At 39.8% G+C, this 24,161-nt stretch overlaps 1 protein-coding gene across 5 annotated transcripts in view; it reads left to right on the forward strand.

The window, feature by feature from the left end:
- PLPPR5 (phospholipid phosphatase related 5) overlaps positions 1 to 24,161 on the forward strand; it is a 104,045-nt gene that overhangs the window by 59,748 nt on the left and 20,136 nt on the right. For 4 of the 5 annotated variants that reach the window (XM_080602525.1, XM_080602527.1, XM_080602529.1 and 1 more), the window contains one exon: positions 203 to 2,416. The exons of the other annotated variant lie outside the window; for it this stretch is intronic. In XM_080602525.1, the coding sequence (XP_080458651.1) occupies positions 203 to 235 (33 nt within the window). In that variant the 3' untranslated portion in view covers positions 236 to 2,416. Of the gene's footprint in view, positions 1 to 202; positions 2,417 to 24,161 lie in introns of those variants that run through there. 5 annotated transcript variants of the gene reach the window in all.

Genomic DNA, 24,161 nt, shown 5'->3' on the forward strand with positions numbered 1-24,161 from the left:
TTCCAGCATGTAACAAAACTTGGCTATAGGAGTGAGTGAGAGCACTGCAATGGAAAAGTTTTATTTAAATCACCCTGCAGTACTCTGCAAGCATAAGGCTGTCCCTAAAGCAGAAGGTGCAACAGTTTTCACAATGGTGACTGATGTCTACCTGTGTGGTTTCTGCGTTTTTATTTGTTTCTTTTTTTCCTTTAACTCACAGAACCACATCACGGCCTTTGCAGAAGTCACATGATGTTGATGCTGATGTATATTCACTCCATTGGACTTCATCTCTTTTCACAGCCCACTCACGATAATTGCAGTGTATCGAAAATAAGAAATTTTTAGAAGTCCTCTTTCTGACTTGATTTTTACGTCATTAAAACGATACCTACATTTTGAAGAATTCTTAAATATTAGAACGTCACTTTACTTTCTAGAAAAAATATTAACTATTTACTTTTTGATGGAATGGGACAAACTGAGCACTAATTATATTTATCTGACAATACCCTCTATTTTGGCTTCTTGTTTTTTAATGATTCATGCACCTATTCCAACAGAACTTCATACTTTGTTTTGAATTTGATTTTTAAAATTGCATTTTTAATTCAGCATGAACTTGTTTCCATTTGAGGCGGTTTTAGTGTATAAAAACTAGAAAAATATTATGTTCTGTATGAAAATGCTGTTTGCACATTGTATTACGCTGTATTCCATGTAAGATATCATTCAAACAATATGTTATATGTAAGACTGGTGCTTCTGCTTTTGAAGAGAAAAAAAAAATGCCAATTTTTACTGTAATAAGTATTGTATCATAATTAAAAGTTTATTTATTTGGATATTTTCCTGACATAATTGTAGTTGAATTGTTGTTTTGTAGTTCTTGAATGTCTTGAATGATATATATGTATCTAGGTTAAAAGAAATGAAAATAATATAGAAATTTTGATCATTGATATATTCTTTATTACTAATGCTATCCCATGAAAGGTTAAGGGCTCCATTCTTAGCTCAGCATATCTGATAGGAAGCCCTGCTAATCATAGATCGCTTAAACAAATTACTCAAGGAAGCCTGCATCTTCTGCTCATGTTTGTTGTACACACAGATATTATGCTGGGAGAATGGGGTGCTAAGACGGGAAGAGGGTCACAGACTTAGTGAGGAAAAGTGCAAAAGTGTTTCTGCTCTCCATTTTCACATTGGAGCATTCATGGAAAAGTGGAAATGGCTGCATTGGTTTACTTCAGATGAATAGACCAGGACAGGCAGAATTTATCTCTAGGAATCTCTCTATCCCTGTTTACTTTTCAGGGCCATATTCTTGCAAAAAATCCTCTGTCAGTTTTTATGGTACTGACAGATTATTTTTTTTTTCTTCAACATCAGGTGATGTTATCATATCGCTGTTATCACTGTGAAAAATCGAATTGAGCCACCCCTTCAAAAGACAGCCTAGGTGACTATTCATAGTGAAGTTGTCCCATAAAAATTAAGAACCAAATGGATTTGAGTCTTGTAGATGCTGAAGATACTCTCAACTTCCGCCAGAAAGTTTTCCTCTGGCAGCAGCAGTTCTGACGCTAGCACTATAGACGCATTGAGAACAGTAATGTTCAGTGTGCTCTGTTGAAACAAGTATAGCATTCTAGGCCTTAAATTTTCCATAATTCAGTGCATTTCCTGTGCATTAATCACTGGTAGAAGATGTTTGAAACATATGACTGTAGAATTGGGTATATATTTTTCTATGTTGAATTTTAATGCATTCCTGTATAGTAACACATAGTTCTTATTTTTATTTTAAACTCTGTTTTAACTAAAATGCAACTACTTAAATATTGCTTGGCAAGCAGGGCAAGGCCAAGTTGTCTTTGAGTGCAATAGAGTATATCCCATGAAGTCATCATGCTAAGCTGAGAATTAGAGAACAAAGAAATAAATCAGTGGGGAAAAAATCCTAGAATAGAGCCCTTAGCTACAGTAATGTTACTTAGGTGATTGAAGAGCTACTTTTATTAGACTACCAACTGTGTTTACAAAATTGTAGTAGGTCCAAAGTTTGTATCACCGTGTTAGGCACACTTACCCTTCTCCTAGTTTAGCTATTTAGGGTCCAAGGTACTAATGATTTTTGTGTGCAGGTTTAAATGAAATCCTCACTCATTTTTGCATGGTAGCAAACCTACATTTTTTTTTACTATCTGATTTATAAGATTACCAAGAGATTCTTTTATGTTAAAAGAGATGACTCTTTTCCAGTGTACTGTATATCATCAGCTTGTAACTGGTCTCTTTCTCTCTCAGGATCTTTCCCAGTCAAATATTTGGGTTAAATTTATCATTTAATCTCTGTGAACCAGCAGTGAGAAAACAGAGAGACACTCTGCTGTATAATGTATTTTTAAATAAAATAATTTTTCAATCATATATAGTGTATTTTTTGAGATATCTGCTGTAGATATATTTTGGTTGATAGCTTATGAACAATGAAAAGATGATTTTAAAAATCTACTGCATTTCATGATGTATTTTCATAATTAACCAGGAATTCCCACAGTTCCCTTTCCTTAGAGGTGGTTCTGGTGAAATTGAAAAGCAGGAGGGGAAGAGCTGTATTGCAGAAGTGTCCGCTGCCTATTGGTGAAGTTCCAGGCCATGCTTGGCTTAGGCCAAGCTCCAGACCCTGCTTTGATTGATTTGGAGAAGAGGCAAGTTTTTACCTCTCCCAGAGCTGCAGTGTCTCCACTGCCCTGGAGCTTGGGCATTCATTCTGGACCTGAAAACTTTCAGTAGGAAGAGTTTGTCCAAATGTAAGTAAGTTGGCATTTTCTAACTAACATGGCTTTTTGGTGGTTGTTCTTTAGAAAAATCCCCATGAAGAGGCTGACAAACAAGCATCATCCCTTGTTCAGAGAAGATTCTACCTCAGAGTGGTTCCCAGTAAAAATATGTTGTTTGAACTATTTCAATGGTTTTGCATGTGTCTGTTTTTATGATTCGTGATGGACCTTCTGTTTTTATGATCCTTGTGGACCTTTTCTGTGTGTGTGCTTCAGTGAAACAGCTCTGTTCTATTTATAAATAAGGTGCTTAAGAAGCATCTCTAATGCTATATGCTGCTGTGTTCCTAAAAGTGGAATTCATAAGGCATATGGGGACACCAGCTGGGCTTGTATCCATACTGTTTTACATTCCCTTATACGTATTCTGTTGTTTGTTCGTAATCACGAACTGCATAAGACATACGGCAATAGCATCTGGGCTCATATCTCTTCAGGTTTTTAAAAACGTTCATTTTAACAATACGTATTAAGAGAGGATAATGTTGCTATTTTTCAGCTGAAATTTTCTTTGCTATTTGCTGTTGCTTTCTAATTTTGTTGCTGTCCAAGATCATAGCGAGTGTGACAGTACATTTGCACGTTATGTTAGCAGGGAGCTTTTTATACTCTTCTGAAGTCTAATTTTGGTATTTCTGAGGTTTCCATGCAGAAAGGAGAGTGCGGTATATTTTAGGAAGAGACAACCTGAGTTCATTTTGACTAAATTACCAAATTACGTTCCTGCCCGTCTGGATTGCCTTGGCCTTGGGGATGCTTTGCAGGCAGGAGGACAGAGGGCTGAAGTAGGGCGAGCAGGCCTCCAGGCCTCTTAGCCCTTTTGGTGCCCAGCAGCACTTCCCTCTAAGCACAGCCACGAGTGTTTTCACCAAGGCCTGCCTCTGACAGCTGACTTGACCCCCACGTGCCAGACTTTCCTGCCATAGCCCAACACCTCTCATGCTTGGGGAACTGGACAAATCAGGCAAGATACCACTCTCTAACCCTGAGGCACTCTACAAGTGTGACTGCAACTGGGACAAGTGGCTGCCCAGTTTTCTCCTGGACAAGCAGAAAGACGAATGGGGACCTGTCATGACTTCATCTCTTCAGCCTTCTCTCTAGGTTTTCTGGCTTTCAGGGACTTCCACAAAGTAAAGGAAAGCTTCACAAATGAGCTGTCCTGAATTGCCCCCTGTGTGGACAAGACCTAAGCTTTTTGTTTTTCCAGAGGAGCTCTGCTGTTCTAATATCTTCCCCTAGTGACTACAGACAAATAGTTTTGCAGTAGTCAGCCTCTTGAAGTCATCTCATCAATAGAATAATCATCCCTAAATTATGCAGCTGCTGGTGGCTTTGTTAGTGGACTGTTGTTGTGCATTGAATGTGATTAAGAATAGCACACTGGAATCGCCTGTGAGACTACTGAATCCATCCTCTGAAATGGGTCTTCAGGAATGACCCCAGCTAAGACTTTAGCTGCCAAAACCAAATTCTTTGCAGCAGTGATCTCATCAGACAACATTCAGTTCTAAATAAAAATAAGAACCCAGACCCTTCTGACAAATCTCTCCCTAAATAACCGTGCTACACCTAAATATATACTCTCGGTAGTTAGAGGGAACTTGTGGCCTTGCTGCCAATCTTTAATGTGGTTCTGAATGAGATTCTTTGGTTCCTAGATTGTTCTGAAGTAGGCAGATACCCTTAAAAAGAGAGTAAGCATACCTACAATTGTAAAGTAAGAACTTAGACCTACAGAATGAGAAAGGGATGGAGGAGCAGGGAAAATATTTTCTTACGCTCATTAGTGAATATGCTAATTTTGGATAGATTTGCTGTGTTTTCCTAATTTAAAATTTCAAGGGTGTAGTGAATAGCATTTCTGTGTTTTTGAAATGCTGCAGCAGAGAACTGCTGTTCTGTCTGCTCTTTCTGCTAAGAAATTGTCTACTGTTTCATCCCCTTTTCCTACTGTTGCTTAAAGAAGCAGCTACTATTCCTTCCTTAGCAACCTCAATTTAAATGATCGCAACTGACAAAGATACTGCGTTTGAATATTCTAAAAATGAGGCTGATGCAATGAGAATGAAACGCTCATTTAGGAAAACAAAACCAAAACCCTTTTGGCTCTCATTGAAGGCAGAGGGTTTGAAGCTAATCCTAACAGGAAACACGAGGAATAAAACAAGTCCCTTGCCTTTTGACAGTACTTTGCAATGTTGTTAAGATGAGGTGTTAGATCTTTTTTGGGATTAATACCCTGTCTTTCTGAGCAATTAGAGAAAACATTATAAAGGTGCAGTCTTGGAGCATGCAGTCTTCCAGAAGGAAACTGAGAATGTCCCTGCTTGTGTTATATTTATTCTGTAGAGTCATGCTCAAAGATGGTGAAACACAGTGCAGAAGAGGGGGGATAGAAAGACTAAAACTGTGTGTTGTCAATGGAGGGCGAGAGCTTTGCAGTATGACTCTTTTTCAGAAATAAAACAAATGAATAAGGACTTATATCAGCTGATTATGTGACAGAGTTCTGTCATCCTGGATCTCCTGTGGGAATGTTGTCTACTTATAATGTATACATTTCAGTCAATTACCATTTTTTCTTAGAAAAACAAATAATCAGAAGATGTTTGATCTTCAGTTCTTTGTCAGATTAAGAGAAGTCGGTACTCCCATGGCATTGGACACTATGCTGCTGCTTTTTATTTGCTGCCTGATGACCTGCCTTCCCAGCATACTTAAGGTAAAAGACTGTATTCTGCTTTTTGAATGAATGAAATTGAATTGAATTTTTCTTCAGGAGTCTGTTCATCTGTGTGTAGAGGTTAAGAAAATCTCTCTCATGGATGTAGTTTCTTTCAAAGATTTGGATTGAAACTTATTTCTATCTGTATAATGCTATAAACCTGAAACTAAAAGCTGCTCATAGTTGAGGAAAAGGGTTACCTACAGGCTCAAAGGAAGAACCAGCTTCTGCAGGCCTTGAGCACTGCAATGGGAGACACTTCAAGGTTTCAGTCACCTACAAGGCTCTTTGTGGCCTGCTTGATCTGAAGTGAGTGGTTTGATTCACGGACATACCACTTCACTATGGTGATGGTTTCATTTGAAAGGAAGATCGCCGAGGAACATAACGTATCTACACAAAAGAAAACAGTACTAAAACTTGACTCTTCATGCTCACAGGCCTTCAGTGTATCTGCTTCTTTTATTATATGGCTCTGTGCTCTGTCTTCACTTTTTCACTCTGCTTCTGGCATCTGTCTTTCTCATTAATGTTACATAGTGCTGTGTCACATCATATGATAACCAGTGATTGCAGACCCTACAGACAGTGGTCTGGCAGACATGTTACAGGCACAAATATAGCCTGAATTTGTGACAACAACCCTAACTAAGGGGAAGGGAAAGTTGTGCAGGGCTGTGTTGTATTATACTTTCTGTAATCTAGCAGAAAATAAATTGGTCAAGAAAGGATTAGATATTGCTCCGTGTATTCTATTTTGTGTAGTTCCTGGTGGGAGTCAGGACACTTATTCTGGATTTAAATAGGAGAATAGGAGACTTAGTAGGGGGCAGAATGGGTATTTTTTTTTAATCTTTTTTTTCAATTTGGATCATATATTTCTCCATTATTGCAAATGCATAGGGTGTTTAAGAGCGGTATGCCAGATATGATGGATGGCCCTTTCCAAAGAAAACTTCTTATGTGGAGCTACTCAAAGAAAATCACCAGATTACATGAGACAACGGGCAAATCCCAAGGATCATTCCTCCCTTTCAGCCTCCTTGTATCCTCCTGATTGAGAGGTCTCCTTTCTGAAACCCATACTCAGCTGCTCAGGCTTTGAATTAGACCTCAAATGTAGGTCACCAGATATGAATACAGTTCCTCCTCTTCTGTGCATCTCTCCTCTCATCCCCACACCAGTCTGCACTCATGGGCCATTAGCAAGGCTTCAAACACAGCTTTTGCATTAGCTGTGAGGAGGACCCAGGAGAGCTGCAGCTTGCCATGTCACTGCTGTTCTGCAGCTGGAGCTGAGATACACAGCCATTCTCTCTGCTACTGGGGAAAATGGAAACCAAACGTTTTCAGCAAGACAGCATTTGATAGGAGACCAGGCTGTGTTCTTAGTCGCTGATGAGTATTTGCACATTTGTATTGTTATGTTGGTATTGTTCTTTCTGATAGACTTAGTTGTGACAGGAGACTACAAGCTCGCGCATATCGATGGTTAGCCCCGGAACAGAGAAACACTCTTTCACCTGCCAGATGGAGACTGGATTTATCATGTGAATTTATCAGCTGTGTCTCCCAGAAGCTTTAAGATGTCCTGGCATAGCCTGCTTCCAGGACAGTATGTTATCAGAATAGGCTTTCAGTCTGTCGTTTCTTATTTCTTTAGTATGAGATAGATGTGATTTCCATTCGTTCTTTATAACAGATGCCGTCTTTATATATATATATATATATGTGCCTGTATCTTATTCTTTATTACTTTTTGAACTTACTCACTTTCCCATATTGTTCTTTTATTGATTTTATTACCAGATGGCGTAAAGAACTTTGCAGCATACGTTAATTTAGCTTTAAAAAATTTCTATTTCCCTTCAGTGCCTCTCTGTTGAGTTTTACACTTCAGCAGTGTTTAAATGCATCACATTCTCATTGTTTGTTGTCGATTTGCAGTTCAGCATTTGTCTTAGAATGTTCCATGTACAAATTGATGACTTTTTTGTCCACTTTTTACATCTAGCCTATCGTCTCCCTGTGGTAGCAGTGGAACTGGGAAGTTCTGCTGGTTTGCTTGTAATTGGAGGTGAGCGTTGGTTTCAGCATGGCACCTATGGTCAAGAAGGTATGTGAGACTTGCCAAAAACAAGGAGAAATTTCCCTCTCCAGGCAGCAGTGTTCTCATGGCTCTCCTTGTGTTTTGTCAGTGTCTGTGTGGCTTTCCTGGTGCAGTCATGCACCAGACAGAGGAAGCTCAGTCATAGGCAGGAGTGGTTCTTTTGGAGCCCTGTGCTCCTGTTGAGTACTGTGGTCACAGTGATAGCAATATTGTGCTGTTTTGTCCAAATGCTTCTGTTTCTTTATGAGCAGGGGCAAATTGAATTAAGTAATGCCAGAAACACACAGCCTGATGCTTTTTCATTTTCTGTTGTCTACCTCTTCATGCAAACATGCAAGGTGCTGGTTTATCAGTTCAAGTGTAGTCTTATCTGTTTTCACATCCATCCTTAAGATACAGATGTCCATGTTTTTACCAAGGAGGCAACACAAAATTGACTCTCGTCCCTTGTTTAATCCCATCCTGTGGTGACTCCCCTACTACTGTTAGTCCCAGAGACTTTGGTTTTGTTTTAACAAAGACCAATATTCAAAAGCAGAAATACTGGTTATAACTGAATTTGCCTTCTTACTATGTATTTGGCTACACGTGTGATGTGGTCTGCGTCTTTTACACTGTAGATTCTTTGCACTTTGTATCTGGGCCTGCAAGCCACCTCATCAAGCGGAGCTTTTATCCCTAATGGGACCTGTAACTATCAACAAAAATATTCTATAGACATGTTTATCTGTCTAGGTGACTTCCAGGATCCCACTGCTGTGCACAGGATCTGCAGGTGTGGAGTGGCAGTCATGGCACTGATATGCTCCAACCAGCCTGTGAACATGAAAGAACAGGCCACGGTACGTGAGAATCTTTTAATGCTACAGAATGTTGCTGCTGTGAAAAAGAGTCTTGTGAAAACAGTAAAAGGAGAGAGAAAGAAGTTTAGCTGAAGATATTAAGAACTATTCAGATATTAAGATTCTGAAAGGGAGAATTTGGGTACTGAAATAAAGCAAAAGAGATGAAAAATTACAGGACATCTTCCCCCCCCCAAAAAAAAAACTAGCTTTCCAAATATTTTCTTGAAGAAACCATATAAACACAAGAAAATGCAAATAATTTCTGCCATTTTTTCTGAGACTAAGCATTTTGCTGTGCTATCCTGTGCAGAAAATCTGTGATCAGTGTGCAAGAGTATAAATTGACTATATTTACAGACTATATTTCTGTTACAAATATAGGTTTGTTTTCTGACCTGCTGTTCCATGAATAGAGCTCATCATGCTCAGTATGTGCAATCAAGTGGAGTTTTGCTTGATATGGGTTTGAAGCTGTGACTTCTGATACCGGCTAGATAAAAAGTAGTTTAGGAGCTAGAGGTGATGGGTAGGGAATCCGTCATTCACTATCACACAGTCACGCTCCAACAAAGAGAGATTATAACCCAAGCAATGAATTTGCTTAGCAGTAGAAACTGCCATTGTTAGTAAGGGCATTACAATTTCTAATTACTGCAGTTGAGAAGCTTCAAGATAAACGAACGGACAATTTAGATGCAGTTTGACTCTAAGTGTCACAGTCCTGATGTTTCTCACTGCCCACCTATTTCTGGAGAAGTCTAGGAAATGGATTTGCCAGGCAGACGCTGAGGGGACGTGGGGAAGGTTGTTCTACAGTTGCACGAGTGCTAGCTCAGCATTTTGTCTCTACAAGGTAGAGCCCCATTTATCAGGCAAGGTACTCTGCCTTACAAGACTGTAAGTATGAGACATTGCTATAGGAGGGTTCACACTGGGGATCAGTTAGCACAATTGGTTATTGTGGTATCTAAATGGCAAGTGATTTGGGCTTGCTGGATTGTTGACCAATGCTGTCACCTAAGTAATTAGAACATTTTGCAGTTTGACTACTTTTCAGCCAGAACAACCGATTTGACTGTTATGCATTCCGTTTGATAGACAAGGGCCTGGTCCCTTGGCTAGTCTTCCCTGATTCCACTGAAATACTGTTCATCGCCCTGGGGAATCCACTCCTAGGAAACTTGCTCTTTTCAGTAGTGAAGAAACAGCTCTCAGAAATGAACATTGCTCATCTCCATTTCTCTGTTCTCCTGGTCTTTGTTTCTCAGCTACTATCAAAGAAGCAGGACATTTCAAACAAAAGCAAAAATAAGAGCTGAGCATATGCTTCTCTTCCCCTATTCTTTAAAACTGGTATTGTAAAGGTCACCTTTGGTGCAGCTGTAAGTTTGTAGCAATGTCTTTTCCTTTTCTAAATGGAATTTAGTCTAAGTTTCAGGCCAAGATCTTAGCCGTTTTGATGAGAAGATCTGTAGTACATCTTGTATTCTGGCTAAACTCCAATTATATTTTTCCTGGCTTAATTTACTCAGTGCTGCCAACAGAATGACATAGTTTTCACTGCCTGTTCTTCCCTTTGGTAGTGTGTTGCTGTGCGCCACTAAAACAGCCAATCCAAGGCAGCCACAGTGCAAAAATAGTGATGGCTAAAGAGCTACCAGGCACTCAATACCCAGTGATGCTATGCTGGATGGTAATCGGGGCTCAGTGGATAAGAGGATGTTGTTACCACAGTCCTTAGACAACTTCCACAAGAATGATAGATGCATAAACTGTGTCCAGACTGTTTTTTGAGCATGAAATTTGCCTGAGGTTTACCCTGTTTGGAAACATTTTCATAAACCCTGAAGGAGAACCGTGAGGAGAAATACTAACAGTAAAGCTCCTTCTGTGGGCAAAGAGAGCATTAAAGCAGGCAGCTAGTAGTTTCCTGTATTTCATATTTACGTATTCTGCCACCTACTTAGCAGCACCTTTCAGGGTTTGGTTGAAGTGTATAGCAGAGATTGGTGGTAAAGATTTCTCACACCTTGGTACCAGTCGTACTATAGAAAATAGAATTAACTGAAGGATAGTAAAATAAAGGCATGAAATGAAGCATGTTATTTTAAAGTGTCAAGGCACAAGGGGAAGGGGAGAGTACAGAGTTGGGAATACAGAATAGTGTGTTTTATGTGGGACATTTGGTCTGGAAAGTGCTGAATATGAGAATTAGTAGCCTGTGCCTTAAAAGTCATTCTGCACAGAAAGATGACATTCTAAAGTGACATTCTAATTCCTATTTTGTATGGAGTTGTGCTTTTTTATTTTGTAAACTCAGAGAAGTTCTCTAAATGCTTCTTGGAACTAGTTACTTCTAAAAGTGTATGGTTTTATTTAATAAGTATTAAATAAGTATTATACTGATCGATCTCTTTTTGCTTACTATGGTGTTGTATTTTGCCTGAACAAATGTTAGTAGAATTATCTTCACAGAGCTAGCACAGCTGTCTTGGTCTTTTCCAAACACTTGGTAGCAATTTTACCTTCTTTCTGTGTCCTTAGGCCAAAGTTTTCAAATGCATTTTAACTTTTAAAAGTTAGTATTTTTTCAAAGGTATTAACTGCCCATGTCTTAATGAATGAGACTATATCTGGATGAAGCAGTCGAATATTAGTCCGAACTCTTTGTACTGGTAGTTACGAAGTGATGCTGGGATGACCTTACCAGCAGCAACTTGAAGGACAGATTTCCCTTATTATTTTGGCTCTACACAGAGAAATATGATCTTATAGGATTCTGAGCTATGGGAATACATTATTGTGGGACAGACACAGCAAAGGGCTTCCACACATTCTGAGGAGCTCAACTAGAGGTTTTGGATTCATCCCAAACTGTTGATGAGCTCATTGGACACAGACATCATAGGCTGAAAGCAATGAGAGTTTCGTCACTGACTTAGCGGGGGCAGAGGCATCCTAAACAGTCCGTACAGAACAGATTATCTTGGAAAGGCTCCCAGGAATGAAGAGTGTAAAAGCAGAGATTATGCCTCATTCCAGCATGGTGGTGGAAAAACGGGCACCTCTGCAGGAGACAATTTGTTTGGGCCAAGAAAAGGTGCTTATATACCATAGCTGGGGGATTTGCTGAAGAGTCTCTAGAAATGTCAAAACTCATTAGCTTGCAGTGGGAGTTAGGCAGATTAACTTTGGGGTGCCTTTGAAAAGCACAGTCTGTGCTATTCTTTTGTGAATTTTAAGTGGCAGATCTGTGGATTCTGAAGAGTCCCTTCTTGAAATGGTAACTTCATGATTTTTTAAAATCCATTAAGTCCCATATTGAAATATTGCCTCTGAAGAAAAGGTATCTTCATTTTGCTTCTACTGTGTATTGGGAGATTTCTCTCTATTACAGGGCAGCAGGAAAGAGCTAGGCAAAGTTCAAGCCAGGAAACCTAGTTCTGCAGTGTACAACCATGCACTTATCATGTGTTACTTAGTAGTATTTCTGCTCCTCATTGTATTTGAGTAAACTTAGAAAAGAGAGAGCACAGGAATTAATTGCCTTGACACTTCCAGTTTGGATAGACCAACGTATTTTGAAAGGAGAAGAGGAGAGAGAAGAAAAAGTTGAGAGAGCTGAATGCTTGTTTGGCATGTAGGCTGAGGGATGGAGATATAAATAAATACATGTATACACACATACATATATATATCTGTATATTTCATGTGGGTTATCTATGGAAGCCTGTGCAAGTCAGTGGGAAGTGAAAGTCTGTGACTCATCCCACTGCTAGTGAGCAGGCATCTAAGAGGAGTTACTGGAGGATGGATGGCCCTTCGGAGAGCAGAGTGTCCTTCGTGCTTTAATTGCTCACAAAGACATTGCAGCATGGGTGATTATTCATTTTTCCCAGTGCCACTAGTTTTTCTTAGTGGTGAAATAAAGCAAAGGCTCCTATATACAGGGATGCTGATTTTCAGAGCCAGAATAGTCACTCTCATGATGCTGCTGAAAAAAATAATATTTAACCTGCTCTAGAGCTCAAACTGGATTTTGACCGTCCTATCAGTTTCCCATACTTCCTGAATAGTTGTCACATGCTATCATGATTCAGTCATGAAAAATAAGTTTTTCTTCTATTTTAAAAATACATACCTAAATGTAATTTGGTTAAATGAGGTCCCTACCATTAGTTCTTGAAATCCATGTTTCAGCGCTAGGGAGATTTGTCAAGTTACAGACCATGGAAAGAAACAATTTAAAATGAAAATGCTATCAGGCATTAACTGTGAAAGCACCAATGGTTCTGCAGTAATAACTTTATCTTTGTGCCTGCAAGCAGTCTTCTAATGGAAAAAAATACTAAATTGTGTTTATGACATATTACGGCATTTCCACCATTATTCCATTACAGAACAATACTCCCATGTTAGAGAGAAATCTGTGTGCTTACATGTAAGCATGAGAATGTTTCTCTGATGTTCAAGAGTTCCTTTTGAAATGCAGTTTTACTTTACCTTAGTGTAAAGTAAAGGCCCTTACCACTAGTTATTTATGAAACCTAGCAGGCTATTGTTAAAAATAATTTTAAATGTATTTGTGATAATTTATGTTTCTTCGTCCAAACAATTGAGCGTTTTATTTAATTTATAGAAGCCTACAGTGATTAAACTATAAAGAACCAAATCATGCTAAAGCAGAGCATCTTCTATAATGCAATTAATATAATGAAATTCCTTCTGAGATCTAGGGTAGATCCTGTATCTATATCTCATTTTTGTAACAAATCAACCCCTATAAACTTTGTTAAAGTACTGTGACTATAGAATTATTCTGGTTATCCTTTTCTTGTTTCTATGCAACCTACCCACTGTGCTGTAATTTAATATCAATAATGTACAATATTTTTATTTGGTAATGTGTACACATTTAAAATAATGCATGAACAGTGCTCCAGTGCTCATAGATGATTCAGTGCAGTGCTCAGAAGTGTACTATTCAGTTCTTTTAATATCATCTGCAGCTGTTATAATGGTGCATTGTGCATTTGCAGGCTGAGATCACTCGGAAATAAAAACAAGATTCAAAATACTTCTAAGCAGTAAATAAGCAAAGAATTATGTTCTACATGCTTGCTACTGCAGATGCTTTTTGGTTTAAAGGTTGTTTCAGAACACCTTGGGGCCTACCTAGTAGTTTATAGCTAACAATGCCCAGTTAAACTATATAGTTTTCCTCCATACACCACCTTCCTGAAACAGTCTGGTAGGTGAGGAGCCAAACAGAGCATGAGCAGACTTTGTTTTTATTGACTCAGTGTCAATAAATTCTCTCTGGAACTATATTTGCTGCCAACTGAATATTTTTTTCCCCTCCAGGATAGAAAACAAAAATCACTTTTTAAGGGGGCTGGGAGTGGAAGGAACCTTGTAAGTTGAATAGAAAGAACCAATGAGATGGGGAAATTATCCTTACTCAATCATCTGTCTTGTGCCATTTTTACAGCTATTTCCAACAAATTACCGAGTGTTTATTTTAATGGTTATTGCTGACATTAGTGAGCGCAGTGTACATTTGTAACCACTTACAGCTACCCCTGCCCATGGCTGTCACAACAGGCTTCCTCTCTTCCACAAAGTCATTCTGGGCTTCTGATCACTGATTTTTCCACCCTGGTGATTTTGCTCTGCCGCCTCTTCCATCATGTGTGTTTGGCAGCTGCTGCATGTCGTAACTCGAGCTGGGGCCCTCTCACCACCCACTTTCTCCCATGGCCACCGTGCTGGGGGCGCAGGAGCTTGGCCTGTGTGAACACAGAAAGCACCGGACTGTGCTGAGGCAGGTTTCCAGCTGCTGGACAACCCCGGTGTTAAAGCCAGCCATTCAGCAGCGTTGTGCACCCTTCACAGCTGTACTGTGACTGTGGTGGTACCTGTCTTCAAGTGTGTGCGCCTTGCTCAGCAAATGAGGATATGGAGAAAAAAGTTATCTTCATTAGGGTGTTGCATTTTGCTTCAAGGGAAGAGAAACAAAATATTTTGTCTAGAAAACGGAATATATCTTTATCAAAGAAAAAGAAAATTATTGAGAGAAACAAATATTATGTGGTGAGTCCCCATACTCATTTGGGGGCAAAATCTCCACAGAAATTCTGCCTCTTAATGCCATAAATGAACACTTCAAGTTGAGAAAATGAAATAAGACTATCATCAATTTGTGCTCTTCAGAACAGAGTAACGTCACAGAAATGACTACATGAATTGAATATCTCACACGATGAGATCAGCCTTTTTTATTTATCTGTGCAGTTCTCCTGAATGTATTCAGGTAAGAATTTTGCAAACCAGACATTTCCTTCCAAAGGAATTCTGAATCCACTTTGGAGTGGCAACAAATAAAAGAGGCTATGGTGAAAGTCTGTAAGTGAGAAAAGGAGAAGCCACAGTTCCTCCAGAGGTGTTATCATATGTACAAAGGATTTTTTTCTATGAGACAAGCTTAAAATTTATGACTTTTTAAATTAACTCCTGGCATCTATTACCATAGAGTTTTGCTGAAGCTAAGAGCTTAGTGTGATTCAGGAAAACAAATTAGAAGATGGAAATGTTCATGATTATTGTAGATAGGATTTCAAGCTATTTACAATATAATTAAACTATTAGACTGAGGAGCTAACCATAGCCCTGAAGAGAGGACTTCTCCTATAGGATTATTATTTCAAATTTGCTCTTACCCAGCGTCTTATGAAAATCCAGCACTGATATCCACCAGAGAGAACACACTGGACTACATAGATTGGGTTTAGTCAACATTTCCAAATCCTGCATCAGGATTTAGCTAAAAAATGACTTAATAGAAATGTTCAGTATTTACAATTTGAACTGTTCAGATTGGAAGTGAACAAATCAGTAACATAGCATCATTTCAGCTTTCTGCCCGATCAAATACTCAAACACTTCATACAGATAGACTCTTGGTTTGGGTTGTAGAATTGGTTTTGGTTAGTGATAAATACCCAAGGTGAACTCTTGTTGTAACAGGGCAATATTGCAGAAAGTTTGGCAAACATTATTTGTATAGCTAGCAAATAATATACTGAATGTAAAAAGGTAAAGAAAATAACATAAATCATAGCAGGGCATAATGTGAGGAGTGGACGTTGGAGTCATCCGTGATGTGTTTCATGTCCCCCTTGACTTTCATGGCTGTTACAGTAGGCAACATCCACAGTTGCTCTGCATTTAGCAGCAAGGCATACAAATGCCCCTCTTGGTTTAAGAAATGTATGTATTCATTTAATAAGTTATAGTAGGAAAATAATAATTTAAACATGACAGGTCAGGAAGGAAGCTATAAAGAAGTGAGATGCGGGCAATATCTGATCTTTGTATAGTATCACATTCAACATTGGTATGGTCTATTAGTCCTCTGCATATGTTGCAAAACCCATCTTTTATCTCTGTCCACTGGGATAACCAAGTGTGGGAGTGGACCGCAGGCTTGACATCAGCTTCTTTGAATTCTTTGAACTTTCTTTTTGTTTAGCATTGCTTCTTATGGATTTTCTTTGCTAGCCAGAATTCTTTCCAGCATTAAAAACTATAGAATTTTATTTTCAATAGGAGTGTGAATAGTGTTGAATATTTAAAAAATTACAATAAAGTGAAAAGGCATTATTTGTTGCAGTGCTAAATGCAGACAGACGATTAACTGTAGAATTATCTGATTCTACAGATTGCAACAACATGAATCACTGGAAGGAGAAAGCATGGCTGTGGTGCACTTAGTGAAAGTGTGGTTTCAAGGCTAGATGTGTTTAGCAGATGCTGGAAATCAGCTGTAATCTTAATGTGCTTTGCCTGATTTAGTTTAAGTTGTATAACTTGTAACGCAGCATGAATAAGAGGTGTGCTGTGGAGAGACCGGATCAATTTTCCTATTGATCTGCAAGCCTGCTCGGGGGCTGTGACTGCACCTGGGCCTGATGCTTTTCCAATAATTCATAAACAAAAAATAATAGACTGCTGTATATCCGATTAACCCCAAACTTAGCTTTATGAGGAACAGTAGTATTTTAATAAAATAAATACATTGTTATCTCTTCCACTGGGGTTTTTCCTTTGTGAGAGATGTGGCTCTCTGAATACAGTGTGTGCAAATTGAGCAGACTTGACTCTAACGTCTCAGGCTTATTGCATAACAGGTAGTTTGCCACAAGACCCAAGAGGATGACGTTTTGGGGCAAACTGCTGAATTCCTTTGGGTTATCATTTTGAGGTGGTTAATTACATGTACAGCTGTAACCTGAAGGAATTCTGTTCCTTTTGGCAAAGATTCATCAGTGCATGAAATTGTACAAAACGCTGTGGATTTTCATACATGAGATTTCCTTGGTTACTTACTGCATTTCGAAAAACCTTCCTCACTTGTATTTCCCTTTGTAATTGTTTCTGCTATAGGAAAAGTAGCATGTTTAAAGGCAGTCATTTAATTTTGATAACATCAGAGCCGTAATATTTTTGTTTCCTTGTGATCAGATCTGTCTGTTTCTCTTAACTTTCAGAGGAAGCACATTCCTGGAACAAATGCCACAGGCTGGAGAGTCCTTGATGTTAAGATGCTGCCCTGATTAAGAGCTAGGCAGGCAGCAAATTAGAAATGCTGATCCTCAGATGCTGAGCTGGAACTTTGATTAGTCACTAGTAATAACTATAAAAGTCATATCAAAATATCTTCCTCGCTTGTAGATAAATGTTGTGGCATGCCTGTCTCTTTTGCAGTGGTCCTTCCTGTTCTCTGCAACAGTGACCTGATGCCAGAATGCGGTGCAGTGGCCAAAAGCAGTAAAGAGGAGTCCATGAAATATTATGCCAATTATGTAAGGATGAAGGAAATAAAATAATACATAGATACCAAGTGCCTTGCATAGACAGCAGTTGCTGCAACTCACCTTGGCCAATCTGTTTGTTTTATTTTTAATCATATAACAGTTTAAACAGTGATAACAATGTGAAAAAATCAGTAGTATTCTGAACAAAATCTAATTTCAAAGTGGATCTATTTTACAGTTTAATTTTAACCTTTAGCTGCATGATTTACTTGTTAGTTCCTGGGAAACCCATCATGTACTCAAAGACCGAGTACTGTAAATTTGGAGACAAGGAAAAAAAGAAAGGAAACCGCATCATCCACATACATAACATAGTTGAACCCCTGATTTAAATTCAAAGCTCAATTCAGCCTCAACTATAGAGCTGCAGCTGGCACCTCATAATATAAACACTTAAGTGGCCTGTTGAATTTATCCTCAATGTCCACAAATGAAGCTATAAACTTTCTTTAGAGCTTCACTTCTGCTTCAGTGCCTGCCCATGATTTAGATCTGCAGACTTCACAGTAGCTCTGTGTTTCCCTGGCTGGGTGGAAAGTCCCATAGCAAACCTGCAAACATCCCGTGTATTTAGCTCTCTGCAGCTGTGCAAACAGCACAATGCATTTTCAATATTCTGCTTTAAACATGCACATGGATGATTGAACTTCAAAGCAACAGCTCTGCTAATTCTTTTATGAGCATGCAAATCAGTAGTGTGACTTCTCACCAGATTGGGAGCTTAATGGAACAATCAGTCTGATCAAAACCCGCCCCAAGGCGTGAGCACAGTCAGTCGGGGGTATTTCTGCAAGGCTAATCCATGCTTTACTCGCTGGCAGGGTGCAAAACCAATAGTAGTAGCCTGCAGTTAGCAAAGTTTTCATCTTTAAATCCAAATATTCCAGTTATCTCCCCTCATAACCTACATCATTTCAAGAGCAACGGCCCTGATTCTAGTATTATTTGAGGAGATCAAGCATGAAGATAGCAGTTTAGCCGGGGGGGGAAAAATCAATGTCTTGGATTTGGTATGGTCAGATGGAGTATTTGTTCAGTTCAGCATCTTCTCTTTCAGTAAAACCAAGCTCAGTGGTTGTTAAAATACGTGACATGTTTGGCTCCAGTATTCTTATTTCCTGATATTCTTTTAAAATGAGCTTTAACTTGAGAAATACTTGGCATTTTCTCCTGTGACCATTACCATTGTACAGCCAGTTTTTAAATGAAAGGCTGAAAAATACATTAGGTGCCTCAAAGCCAGCCAAATCAATTTACCATCTTGCTTTCTAGTTCACAGAAACAGATATGAATATTTTACTTCTGGCTTTTGGGAAGCCCAACTCTAATTAATTCCATATAGAAAATTAAGGCCCAAGAGAGAGAGATTCAATGGTGCCTTCACACTTTTGCCTGTCTCCACACATACGCCTAAATCAGCTGAAATAAAAGATTTTTTTTTTAAAGCAAGATATTATTATGACTATTTGAAAATAAGTGCAAATTTTGACCTTGAAATGCAATCGGAATTTCCATGAGAAGCCACATAAATATTTATGTCCTATGTTTCCAAGTAGCTGGCGATTTGAGGTAGAAGATCTTATTTTCAGCAAGTGCTAAGGATCTGTGGGCTGAAATGTTGCACCTTTCAAGGTCTCTCCATCTGAGGCGTGTGTGTGCGTGTGGAGGGAACTGTCTCACTGTTCTCCACTCCTAAACATGGCGGGGTTTGTTTGTTTGTCTGTCTTTTACGTATTTTGACTGATTGCCAACATCTCAAAGGGAATACAAGCAGCATGGCAAAGGGTGAAGCGGGGAACGAGACTCCATTGTTGTGGGGTGGACGCAGAGCTAGCATTGCTGCTGGCAGCTCCATGGGCTGCCCCTTGCCCACTGCGAGGGGCTGTGCCACATAGGAGCGCTGTCCCTGGGGCAGGCAGGAGGTTCATGCCCAGTGTGGGGCTCTCGCAGCGCCTTGTCACCTCCACGCACCAAAGCCAGAGAGCCACAGTGCTGGCACGGCAAGCAGGGTGTCATGGAGCGTGTAGCAGTTACTTATTCATCATCTCTTTTTTCTCTTCTCCTCTCATCCCTTTGATCGGAGACTCTCTACATTTTTTATTCTACCTCCTTCTGCTCCATTTCCCAATCTTTTTTTCTCTGCTGAGTTATTTCCTCTGGGTCTTTTTTCCTGTTCGTTTTTTCACAGCATTTTTGAAGTTGAAAATACATCAAAGACGCTTCAAGTTTGAGCTGAACTTTAAAACCCACAGCTTCTGAGGGACTTCAGGGCTGAGGTGGATTCACTTCCCTCCTTAGTGAGGAAGATGGGGTGGGCCTGGCATGTCCATCCCCACCAAGGACCGGAGTGAAACAGGAGCAGTCAGGTGGGGACTGCTCATCAGAGCAAAAATGACGCCAGGACCTGCCACCTACCCACGGCCACCACTGCTCTGCCCACTGATGACAACACAAATATTTTAAAGGCAATCTGAAAATTTCCAAAGCCTTGCTCTTTGATAAGCGAATTTGAGAAAGACTGTGAGTGATAGAAAAAGCCCCCAGTAACAGAGGTGCTCTTGCAGTGTCTTCCAGAGGTAAGCCATGGTGACCGTCAGAAGCCACCTGGGAGCAGTGACACCGCTTCCCGCTGGGCGAGAGCAGCACATGTCAGCTGGGGACGGGCTGGCTCCAGGAGCTGGCAGCAGGGGCGAGTGCCCCCGGCCAGCACGCGTGCCCTTGCCCCCTCCCAGGAATTTACCAGGCCACCAAATTATCCCTCTCAATAGAAAGCAAATGCTAAAAGCCAGTGTAGCCATGTGCAAGCACCCCTGAAAGACGTGGCCTGCTGGCACGTCTTTAAATCTGGCATTCAAAATTGTTCAGACAGATGGAACAAAAGTATGTAATAAAATGTGACATTTTATTTTATCATCCATGTTTGTTAAGTGAATTCTTCTGATTATTCCCACTGTCAAGAGCACTGAATGCGAATCAGATTCTGACAATTTGCAGTTTATAAAAAACAACTCCAGGGGTCAGACAGAAAAAGAATAAGTAATAATTAATTACAGGATGCACATTCATCCAGGGACTCTGGCCACAGTGGGTGACAGCTCAGCCTAACAGAAAAAAATGATGAGTTGAAAAAGTCACAGCTTCTGTAATCAATTACCTCTCAATACCAATTACCTACTTCATAGTGTCCCTTATATATATATTTATATATATCAAGGATTTATTAGAAATTACTGTCTCCCCAGTAGCTCCCCCTTGTTTGCTTTGGTGCGTAACAGAGCACCTTCTTTTCTCTCCTCTGCCAAGCACATTCCCTGTGATAGCGCTGGCTCTCCCGCATGGTGTTTTGTTGCCTGCTGCCCTGGCCATGCTCCTACAGCCTGCAGAGCCCAGGCAGCCCCTCTCAGACCGCAGCAGAGAGCCACACAGCTTTAAATTCCCATTTTTTATTCCAGAGAAGCTAACCCTGAGGGTCAGCTCTTGCCACGTAGCATTGCTAACAAAAGGAAGAGGTGGAAAATTGGCATCAGCACAGAGCGAGCCCTGATGCTGGGAAAGATTGCCCCCTATGCCTCCTCTTCCAGTTTGGTCAGGGACTTCTGTGGCAATTATATCACTTAATGTTCAATTAGTACTAAATTGGAAATATTAAGCAGTATATGATTGAACTCTTAATTAGCAATTAAATTAAAAGCACCCTCCTCCCTGCAAGGGAAATGTCATTGAGACTAACTTTGACAGTATTTTGCAAACAGCTTTACTGCATTTTATAGGTGACAATTTTCTGGGGATTAGCCCTGTGTTTGCTATGCCTGTGTGCTCCTACTACAAGCATGACTAGTTTGCATCCCAAGGACATACCAAAAATACACGTGCAGAGGTAAATATTAATTCCACTGTAGCAGCAAGTAGAAGTCCCAGCTTCCGAGCAGGATGGTGATGTCAGGTGCCTTATCAACCAAACTGAAACATACCCCTAGCCTTGAAAGCTGACGATCTGAGTAATTGCAGTATTTGCATAGATGCTTACATTAACGCCTGGAAAAATAACCATGATACTACTGAAATCTGTAGTCGCTATTTTGTGATGGCAGCAATTTTCTCACTGAAGAATCTAAATCAGCCAAGAAAGCACAGGCAGCTGTTGATAGGGTGCAGAAACAAGACAGAGTTTGGGGACACAAGGGGTGGGTTTGCCAGGAGGCAAAGGTCACATTCCCTTCAAGGTCTCAATAAAAGAGAGGTTTCTAGTTCGTGACACTTGGGCATGGCTGTTCCTTGATGAGAGCAGAGGGTGACAGCAGGTGGGGCAGCTTGCAGCCACGGACCAGGGCACAGGACCTGCTTATCCCACCAGATTTCAGCCTCCTGAAAGCCCAGCCCTTTGCTCCCCAAACACTGGCATCCCTCATCCGTGTAAACACAGTGCCCATACCCTGGCTGCAACTAATGCCTGAAAAATATGTGGCAGAATATTACTGAAGCTTCTCGTTTGAATCCCTGTGCTCCGGGATCGATGCTGACCTCTCGCTGGTACCAGCATTGATGCCCACACGGGGAACTCCCAGCACAGCTGCTGCTCTCAGTAGCAGTGTTAGCTCTTTCAGCCTTCCTCAAAGCTGGCTACATAAATTGTAGGTGCAACATTTCACTGTAAGGAGCTTGTCACTTGGGTAACCGGTGCTGCTTGAAGGTTCTGAGGAGGGAAGGGAGTAAGTGAATGAAGGCAGCAGAGGCAGCGCATTGAGTCGTTGTAGAAGCAGCAGTGTTCCTATTGATATCACTCTTGCTGCTCAGTGAGTTTGTTTTGGCCACTGACTCTCATGTCCTTCCTTTCCAAGCAGTCTAAAAATATGCATTTTGGGGTGGGCATCTTTTTCTCCATTTCAGTACCTGTAAGCGAATATTGAAGAGCAGTTTCAGCACTGGATTACAAGAGCTTCCATCAGGGGATGTGTGTTGTTCACTGGTGGATGAAAGTGTTGAATCATTACCACTTGGATTTTTGGTTGCACCTCTGAACAATACACAGGCCAAGAATTATTTGCAAAAATTATTCAGCAACACATCTCAAATAATGAATATTTCAAATAAAGCATTATGGGCCATACTTGAATAGGAAAAGAGGCAAAATAGATGATGAATTATTCATACAGCTTTAGCACCAATGTAATAAATATTACATGGTGTCGGAGAGAAATGAAGGATTTTGAAATGAAGAAAGAAATTAACTATGAAGGAAAAGCACCTGAAAATTGGAGAAGGTGAACACGCAGATTTGAGATATGTGAATAATAATGAAGAGATTAACGGGGGGGAAAAAAAGTATGACAACTACGATTCTCTTTGAGAGGCAAAATACTTTTCCTCTTTGGTTCTTTCTCTACAGAGAATATATAAACTTCCCAAACATCCTTCAGCTCTGTTTAAAAATGAAAGAAAACCCCCTAGAGATAGCCAGGTGGGAACATACCTAGATCTGACTAAAGGGGATTATACGAGCAGACATACTGAAATACTAAAGGGCTGTAACACGTAGAGAAAAGTACTATTTTGAATATCAAATAACGCATTACTTTTATTTCTCAGAGTGACTTTTCTCACCAGATGAATACTGAACTGGGACAATAGGATTGTTTACTTTTAAGGGCAGGATCCATAAGACTCTTGGTGCGCTTTGGGTACGCTTATTCAGCAGCATTAGCAGTGACACCATTAAGCATGTCTGAGTGGTCAGGCAAATCTCCTCTGACAACGCTTCAAGCAAAAATGTCATTAATTCCTTGTTTGCTCTTTTACTCAGGTGCAGTGTGTACAGATTCTCGCTAGTCTTACCTGTTCATCTTAACATTTGCCAAAAAAAAATTGTGGGAGAGAGGGAGTTAACATTTTTTTCCCTTCCAAATCCCTTCCTAATTACCTTCCTTTTTAACAGTAAGTAGAAAATGGAAGAGAGGAGAGAGGATACAAGTTTAAAAAAATAACCTATTCCATACAGATTTAGAAAAAAAACACTATTTTTTCTAAAAGTGGAATGGAAATGGAGACACATTACACATTTTCCCCATTGACAATGGACTTGGGCTCCTGCATGTTTGGAGCATACTCTGATAAATGCCATCTCTGAATTTAATTCAATAAAATAAGGTCCACTTAATGGTGTCTATAAATAGTTCTTATGACCTCAAGAATAACATATTAAAATGAAATAGATGTTTTATGTTCGTCATTTCCGTAAATGTCTCATTTACAAAATCTGTCATGGGCAAACCAGTCTCCTCCTCATTGGACATTTCCCAGCCTTGGCATATCAATCCATCTTTTGCACATCTGCTCAGAAAATGTAATTAGTTATACCCATATGCTACAGACATACATGATAAAACTTAAGAAACAGAAAAGACCAATAGAACTGACAGACTTTCTTGTTTCTACTGTGTGTATTTTGTGGAAGAATTGGAAAAGTGAGAAGCTTTTTTTTGCTCTCTGCCACAGGATGGGGATATCTTTGTGTCCTAATCAACTTCAAGAGATTAGATGAACACACTTGGTAGGCAATTCTAATACTTCTAGTTCTAGTCCCTTGAAAAGAGGCATTTATTGAAAGGGCTTATAACTATAAAAAGACTTAGTATTTCCCATATAGATGTACCTTCTTGCCCTATTCATCAACATACCTATGAACTTGTCTTTGTAGAGCAATGATAAGAAAGATAGACAAGGATCCTCATCTGATGTTTTGGGACATGGGAGACTGAAATGAGAAGCTCTGGC

This window comes from Anser brachyrhynchus (assembly GCF_964034855.1).
Source record: "Anser brachyrhynchus genome assembly, chromosome: 8".
Taxonomy (NCBI): Eukaryota; Metazoa; Chordata; class Aves; order Anseriformes; family Anatidae; genus Anser; species Anser brachyrhynchus.